General features: G+C 40.6%; 1 protein-coding gene across 1 annotated transcript; it reads left to right on the plus strand.

Moving 5' to 3' along the window:
- Positions 1 to 4,869: 4,869 nt before the first annotated feature.
- Positions 4,870 to 9,012, plus strand: polr3h (polymerase (RNA) III (DNA directed) polypeptide H). Its single transcript, XM_080524331.1, has 7 exons — positions 4,870 to 5,058; positions 5,261 to 5,384; positions 5,726 to 5,822; positions 6,012 to 6,098; positions 6,501 to 6,564; positions 7,840 to 8,056; positions 8,237 to 9,012. Exons 2-7 carry the CDS (start codon positions 5,274 to 5,276, stop codon positions 8,285 to 8,287), a joined length of 627 nt encoding a protein of 208 aa, XP_080380457.1. The 5' UTR covers positions 4,870 to 5,058; positions 5,261 to 5,273; the 3' UTR covers positions 8,288 to 9,012.

The following is a 9,012-nucleotide window of genomic DNA, read 5'->3' on the forward strand; positions in this document are numbered from 1 at the left end:
AGAGGGGCAGCACAGAGATTACAGAAATCGGTGATATGAGTAGCCTCTGTGACGTACAGTATGCATAGGGATTCCCAGAGATGTGGACCAGACCTGACTGTAGTGTATTGACACACAACAGTTCTATAAACATCCAAACATGCACATGCACACATGCTCACACGCACACGCACGCACACACACACACACACACACACACCTCAGCTCGCTGTAAAGATGAAGATGCGCACACACATACACGAGACTGCAGTGTATTGACACAACATACTTCAGTTTTATACACATACACATCAACACATTTGCACATACACTCCAGGTCGCTGTATAGATGAAACGCGCACACACACCAGACTGCAGACAGGATTACTCTGATGGCACTCCCAACACACACACAAACAGATTTGCACACACACTCCAGGTCGCTGTAAAGATGAAACGCACACACAAGACTGCAGACAGGATTACTCTGATGGCACTCCCAACACACACAAACAACCAAGCTAGCACAGGCATCTTTGTTTGAGCATAGCATTAAGTGTTCCCGTTCTAGGCAGCACTGCTCATGTTGGCAATATTCCCCTGTTTCTGTGGAAATCCCATTTGTCACGCTTCTTGCTATTGACTAGTGCTGTAGTAATCAAGTCCCTCCTACCTCAGACACACTCTCTCACAGACATAGCTAGTTGGCCATATCAGGTCTGTAGCACACACTCCCTCCTTTTTCATAGTTATGTGTGTTAAGCTCTGTAACGCCACGTGTTCCCTCCAACACACACATAAGCTGCTTAACTGAGTTGAACAGTCAACTCACTAAATGTGTCCCTCCAATGTAACGTGTCAGCTTTCTATTTATTGCACGAGTGAAGATGAAAGATATTTATTGAGTTTAGTCCATCATTGTCCACCGTGGTCATAGTGGCCTCTCAGGATCTGCTGTTCTCTGCTTCGACTCTGGCTTTTGCTCTGGTACATCCTTGATTCATTGAGTCATTGATTTAAGAAGTGAGTCACCTTACTGTACCTGAATCTCCAGGCCTGATTACTGTAAAGTATCTGTAGGTAGAAGAACCAATGAGAGTAGCAGATTCTCTGGCCCCTAAGACTAGGTTTTGATTTGTGGTCGAACCCTCCAGTGAGTGTATGAAATCTTTCTTTTCTAAGGGTTTTTGCATTTTGTTTTGTGATGTTTATCTTGTCTTATCGTGTCGCTCCTGTGTGCCCCCAACCACAATCCAAATGTTTGACACTGCCCTTCCGGCTTCTTCCTCCCTTTGTCTTTACGTGGGCTGTTGTATGAACTATATCTGTGTCTGGCCCTCTTCTGCGTGCGTGTGTCTGTAGGTAGGAATAAGATGCTTTAGTGTTGGAAAACTTGTATTCTACATACTGCTGTTGTGCTAGCTATCCTTCTCAATGTGTGTTTGTCCATGTGTGTGCTGGTATGTGTTGTGCATGCTTATCCAATCAGAGCTTTGCCTGTCTGTATCCCTGTCCATCTGTCTCGCTGTCTCTGTGCAGCCTCTCTGTGTTGATAGCAGAGCCCCAAGGCTCACGTTGGACCAAATCATGACTTGACTTGTACAGCTCAAACCTCCTCATTAACCTTATATTGATGTCAATGGGAGATTTGAGTGGAAGTTGGAGTTGCGACAGAATCTTAAGTCAGGATTTGTCCCTTGCAGCCTGAGGAGGACTAACTGTCTGTCTTCTTATAAAACAAACGCACAATCTAGTGTTCAGACGCCTGTGCACTAGCGCTACATAGTATTAGTGGAGCTTTTTAGTATTAGTGGCGCTTCGGTATTCTTTCTTTTATGCAGCGCAAACGCCGTACTCCTTAGCATCCAAAACTAGTGTGTGGGTGTGATTTGCAGAATGGAGAAATTCAATTTCCAAGACAACATAATTAAATATAGTGTTAATTGTGATTTAAGAAAAATATTGACTATTGTATTGATTGGGTTTAGACAATTGAGCCTAAAATTTAACCATGTTGTATATACTGTGGCGGGCGATTGAGAATGCAGCAGCTAAAGTGTTAAAACATGAATAGAATGTTTTGTTGGGTTGGGAACCATCCCATATTTCTCTTTGCATCAATTAAAGATATTTTACTTAGAAATCCAAGATTTCAGTATAGAATTGTATGTTGTTGGATGTGATGGGAGTAGATCTCAGAGAACACATTGTCTCTACCCCTTTTCTTCATTAAATAAGAACCCCATAGGTAAAGTATCTGCAGAATGGCTATAGCTCCCAAGGCCAACCCACAACTATTTAAAGGCAGCCAGTTTGGACCTGTGTGTAAATGATGTGATATAGTGGCACATTGTATAATAGTGGTGTGTACATATATACAGTATATATACCTAGAGAGGGTGGTGGGAGTCTGCCTAGTTGAATGCAAAGCTGTTGCTTCTGTCAGTGTGACCCACTATAACAAAATCTAAATCTAGCATCCCACCTGTTTTATCTTTTTTTTAACTGATGTTGAAAAAGCAGTGTTTGTGTCCCCTCTCCAATCTAATGGTTTCATGACTAGATGAACTAATTGTGAAAAAGATTGAGGGTTTTGATTAAATGTTATTGAAGCAAAGGATTGTACAATAGATGTTTTGGAACTCCTGGACTTGTGCAGAAGAACAGAGCTTGTTTGTACTGTGCAGGGTGTGTGTGAACCCTTGGTTCATGTCTGGCTGATGACAATGAAAAGGGAGAGTGACTAGTCAAGTGAGATATGGCTAGGTGTTTATTTTTGTTTTGTTGTTTTAAATGATCTCAGAGATGGAGATGAATGATCCCCTGACTTGAAACAGATGTGGCTCCATGTTGGTAAAAGATTTTCAGTTGGTCACAAAATACTAATTGGGACAACTGCACATGATGTACGCAGTTCAGAGCACATTAACCAACTACTTAACAGTGTCATAATCATCAATACTGTTTCATCATCCTCCTTAACTTCAGCAAAATGATGTTGCTGGTTGGTAAATTGCTTATCTCTGATCTGTCTGTTGCAGTAATTGCCAAAGATGCCTCATGAAACAAATTCCTTTCAATATATAACACCTGTGATCTTTTTGCCATTGGTTTTGTTTTTTGAAAAACATATATATATATTTTTTAATGTTTGCTTCAATAAACCCCATATTGTTTGATGATTTGTTAAATGATTGTACACACTGGTTGATGTCTAAAGATGTACAGGGTTAAGGCAGAAGAGATTACCTGTTATCTTGTGACAGTACTGAACTATTTATTAGCGTCATTTATACAGTACACCTCAGCAGATTGACCTTCAAGCATTGGCTAACTTTGAATGCATTCTCTAAACGGCACCTGTCCATGTACCTTGTAATTCATAACATAAAGCTGTTTGCTTATACTGTGATGTAATATATAGCACAATAATATAACGTTTTATTGCTTCAAATCTGTGTGTCTCTGAGATGTTATTGTAATGTGAAAGGCTAATGTTTTTTTTCTTCCAATACTCATTTCAGATAATTCACTGCAAATCCAACATCTGATTTTGTATACGGGTGTGTGTGTTCCTGTACTGGCTATCTCTGCTTTGAACTACTGTCAGTGATTGACTTTTTACAAGCAGACTGATTTGTGCAGATCTAGCAAACAATGAAATGTAATAGTACAAGCTGAACAGGTCTTGTCAGTATCATATAACCTGAAAGTGATAAATCCCCTTTCACTGATCGTCTTTTGTTTTGATTTGAAAATTGATTCTGTAAAAGTAGGTGATTTGAATGCTTGCAGTTTTACAGCTTGCAAGATAGAAAAAAGATCCTTATGATTAGGATATTTACTATATAAATGGTTAATAAAGATATATAAAATGTCTTGGCTGGTGTGTCTTTTTGCTGTGTTTTTAATCATTTGGTGAAAACGGAAGCTCATATTTATTATATGCCTGCACTGATTTACAAACTGGAATGTGATGGATGCTATTGCATTGTTTGGCAGCTAATAACTATGAAAATATCCTGAAATTATGTATTTGTATCAAATGTATGTCATTACTATTAAGTTAAAAAACCGTGGTAACTGCTACATTGTGTAGGCACACAGAACATGACATCAAGGACCCCAATTGAAATAAGCCAGTGGCTTTCTTGGGTTTTTATCCTTTTAGTTGACCTTGTATGTAATATGTACTTTCATGTACCTACTTCTGCAAATCTTCTAATAAAGTTTTCAATCAATCAATCAATCAACATCATAGAAAAGAGATAGCCAGCCTAATCATTCCCAAAGGAAACTCACATATTTACTTCCATTTCTTTTTTTTACCTCCATGGAATAAAAGCAGTTGTAATTTTGGCTCTACGTGTTAACATGTCATTTTATTAAGAGTTTTAATATGTTTTCAGGCGAGAAAGTAACCATGTCTATTCCTAAAATGTGGCCAGTTTATCAAAATAACCTGTTTATAATATCTTATCTGATGTTTTTCCCCCTATGTTATCGTAGTTACCCGTAGATACCAGGCTTTACTACTTCAACAGAAATGTTGGCATAATAGCTTAATACGTTGTAAAATTATTTGGGGGCCAATAATATCTTTAGCTAGCTAAAGTAACTAGCTTACTATATTGTTGTCAGCAGTTGGTAAAAGAACAGGATTAAAATATATGAACAATAACATATAGTGCAGCTTACTACAGCAAGCACAATTTAAAAAACGACTTGTTCCTTCTGAAGCTACAATACTGGGACCATTGAAACGCACTGTGTGTACTCAACATCTACGTCATATCTAGTATGAGTAGTATGCTAGTATGCCATTCCGAACACAGAAAAGGCGTCATGCGCCTTTAACATTGCGACATGCCGTAAATGGAATGCCATTGTCGGAAACATTTACACGTGGACTTTGTTGATCTGTGACATGCTGGGAGTATAATGTAAATGTTCGTGTCAGTTTAACTATGAAAATGTTATTTATTAAATCAAATGAGATGTTTTCCTTACAGTTGTTCTGCTCTGACTGACGTCAAATAACTCGCAATTGGAAGTAGCCAGCTAAAGCTTTGGAGTAAGGTAGGTCGGAATGGCATCCTACCTTGCAACTGTTTCCTGTAATCACTAATGTTTTGGTATCGAAGCATGAAATGTGTTACACTGCTACTCATCACTATGACGGATAGACAAATTCAGCATGCCACCACTCAAATCTGGATTGATTTGCTAGCTAGTTTAGCTACATTAAGCTAATGTTGTCAGCAATATGGTCCCTCTTTAGGCCAGTATCAATCATGTTCGTGGTGGTGGAGATGGTTGACACTGTCAGAATCCCTCCATGGAATTTCCAGCGACAGCTCAACGAGGCTATAGCTGAGGAACTCAACAAGAAACTAGCCAATAAGGTAAAACGAAGGGTGTCACGATTGTTATGTTGCTGAATGATCATTAGAATAGGCTAGGTGCACGATCTCCACTACTTCCTGAAAGGCACCTTGCGTGAACATAATCCTGTCTCACTCTATTGGTTTAATTGATTAATCAGCTGTGCACTGTGTGTTCCAACAGTTTACCGCACAGCTGATTAATCAATTAAACCAATAGAGTGAGACAGGATGTTCATGCAAGATGCCTTTCAGGAAGTAGTGGAGATCGTGCACCTAGCCTATTGTGCCAAGTTTACAATGTTGCCTGTACTTCGTTTGGAATATGTCTGGCTAATAATGATCCTTACTTGTCTCCACAGGTAGTGTACAATGTTGGCCTTTGCATCTGTTTGTATGACATCACTAAACTGGACGATTCTTACATATTCCCTGGTGATGGAGCCTCACACACCATAGGTATGGTACCGACAGGAGATTTAATTAGTCCTTCCACTATCTTTATAGTGTCACTGTATCCATCCATCCATAACATAAATGATTATGAATTCTCTATTGTTAGTCCACTTACAGTGAGCTCTAAACTGACACTTCATTTTCAGCTGAAAAGACATATTGACCCTAATATATTTTCCTCAACTCTGCCAGTTCACTTCAGGTATGTGGTCTTCCACCCTTTCCTGGATGAGATCCTGCTTGGGAAGATCAAGTACTGCAGCCAGGAAGGAGTACATGGTGAGAGAGAGACAGTTGACAGTTATTCTTATTTGTCTGCTTAACTATAAGTATATTATTTTCCTTTTGAATGTCATGTCAGTCTGTCTATGCGCCCTACATATGAGTTGGTGCAACAGTATTAAACCAGATGTTTTTTTTGGACTAGTAGGCCTCATAAAAAGGATCACTAGAACATGCTGTGATCTGCTGATACACTCATTTGGGTCAGATGCTTTTTATACTGCTGCTACCACAGCCCCTGAGGATCTTTTGCACACTACAGAACATAAGTGTACTTTATCAAGCCTGCCTCGCCCAATAGAAAGTGGATCAAAGGACAGTCTCTCAGTATGCAGTGTGACGTTGATGTGTCAGTCCGACTGTTCAGATTTGTTCAAACTGATATGCTTTCTCTCGCAGTCAGCCTAGGATTCTTTGATGACATCGTCATTCCCCCGGAGTCTCTACAGCAGCCTGCTAAATTGTATCCTACACGGTGGAAGGTTGTTTGTATGATTTCCAACCAATTCGGTTGTTAAGTCGTGACGTGTTTCCGGGTCCAACATTGGCTGAGGCGCTCTCTTCGAAATGCCGCGGTAATAATAATAATTCTTTATATTTATATAGCGCTTTTCCGAGGCTCAAAGACGCTGACAATGTGGGAAAAACGTGAAAGTGCTGTGTCCCTTGTTGTATGAATAGATCCAAGTCTAAAAAACGATTGAACTGTCATTCTACCGCTGTAGTTCACTGGTACTCTGGTGCAGGGAATTTCTGGTTTGGACCCGGAAATTGCTAAACGTCACGTTTGACGTCAGACTTAACAACCGAATAGGACACCAATTATATTTTTCTCAGTAATAATAGTTTTTTCCAGCTTCATTTCTTTTCAAGCAAAGTTTCAGTGGATCTATCAGGTGTACAGTCCAACTGTCACAAACATTTGGTCTTAATATTAATTTCTCTTAACTCAGGGTGTAGGAGCCATGAATATGAATTATTGGGTATTTAGTACAAAAAGCTAATGGGTTTATTATGAGCTTATTTGATTTGTTTGTTTGTTGTTTTGATCACGTTTATTGTTTGATCTTTCTTCCGGAAGTGACATGATTATGGGCGGGCCTGCCTGATGTTAGTTTAAGCACCTGTTTACCTGTATGGCGGGAGTGGAGAGAGAGGGGAGACAGGGTCGCTGTATTTTTGTTGACCGCTTATTATTTACGATTTGTTTGATATTCTTTGTTTTGGTCGCTTATGGATTTATGTACGTCACCGAGTTTGATTGTTTTATATTCAATAAATGCTTTAAACGTACTTTTTATCTCAAGCGAATTGTTTTTAGCGCGTCATACAACTTCAACCCAAACCCTGCTCGCGTCTCTTAGCGACTTTGGATTTTTGGCTCGATCTAGTCGCTACACAGGGTGCAGTTACACATGACAGATTTAATTCAGCTCTTAAAAGTCAGTTGTGGTGCAGCCATCTAGCATTCCTTCCTTGGGGCTCGTAGCCCTTCCTTGTGGCTCAGCCGGTGACAAATGATCGCAAGGTTTGCGGTTCGATCCCCAGCTGGCCACATTTCAAGGTGTCCTTGGGCAAGACACTGAACCGCAAATTGCTCCCAGTGAGCGGGCCAGCGCCTTGCATGGTAGCTTGCCACCATTGGTGTGTGTGTGAATGGGTGAATTATAAGGCGCTATGTAAGTGCAGTTAACCATTTGTGGTACACCTAGCATTCCTTCCTTGACTGTTGCCGTAGTGATGAAGCTGAGCAAGTGTGGGTATGGGAGTACGAGACGGACGAAGGAGCCCATGACCTCTACATGGACCAAGGTGAGGAGATCCGCTTCCGGGTCACAGATGAACTCTTCCTCGACACTTCGCCCACAGGCCCGATTGCCGCGGCAACCGATACCCCTGCAGTCCCAGGAGCTGAGGACACTGCACAGAAGAAGGAGGCCCCGTACACACTTGTAGTAAGGAAACATACAGTACATTCTCGGTTTGTTCCACTTTGAAGCTTTTCATACTGGTAAAGTGTTGCAGTTATATACTGCTTTTAGTTTAAAAAATGCTGGTATTGTGACAACATTCAAGCTTGTTTCACTTTAAATGTTTCATTTTACTCTTTCCCCCCTGCCTCTCTTGTGTTCCAGGGCACCATAAGTGAACCAGGATTGGGCCTCCTGTCCTGGTGGAACAGCTAACGAAGGGAGAGACCATTACAGTAGTGAAAATGGGGAAGTCAGCTGTTAAGAATGAATTGTAGCTGATGGACACCGTTTTCTTGGCCTCTATTCAGTCAACCCTCTTTGACACATCCCTGTGTATAAGAGGCTTATAAACACAGGGATGGAGCCAAGACTTACATCACAGAAACTGCCCTATCTGGCTTCAATATGGCCAACACAATGGACCTGCCTAAAAACATTCCCTATCTCCTACTACCTTGGTACTTAGAATAGATCTGAAAGGATTGTCAATTGGATGTATTGACATCCAAATTCCACCTAGCTTACCATACAGCAAGGAGGAGCAACTTCTAAATTTGCTGTACAGCACCTATCAAATCCTTATTCAGATCTACACAAGGGCAGGGACTAAGGCTGGTTTCTTGACACGGCAAAGGACACTCCAATAGAGCAATGCCGTCACACTTCAAGAGTAGCTGCATGCCAACCAAACAGAGACTGTCTAAGCTAACTTTGAACTGACAAGAACAGATGTAGCCCTCTTATGGGGCATTCAGTTCCTCTTCTAAAGGTGTACTGTAGACGTACTTACCTGTGTGTTATGTAAATACTACCACCATGACTGTTGACCTACCAGCATTTATACCCAGTGCGCTTGAAAGACTACATTTAGGGGAACTGTATTGGTTCTGTATTGGTCTTGGATAATGTTTCACGAAAGGTTCATAGCTTAATGTACT

This window comes from Nansenia antarctica, assembly GCF_963989245.1.
Source record: "Nansenia antarctica genome assembly, chromosome: 2".
NCBI lineage: Eukaryota > Metazoa > Chordata > Actinopteri > Argentiniformes > Microstomatidae > Nansenia > Nansenia antarctica.

Coding starts and splice junctions, on each gene's coding strand:
- polr3h (XM_080524331.1), top strand. CDS start 5,274: ATGTTCGTGGTGGTGGAGATGGTTGACACTGTCAGAATCCCTCCATGG. Junction 5,385..5,725: donor ACAAGAAACTAGCCAATAAG/GTAAAACGAAGG, acceptor TTGTCTCCACAG/GTAGTGTACAATGTTGGCCT. Junction 6,099..6,500: donor CAGCCAGGAAGGAGTACATG/GTGAGAGAGAGA, acceptor TTTCTCTCGCAG/TCAGCCTAGGATTCTTTGAT.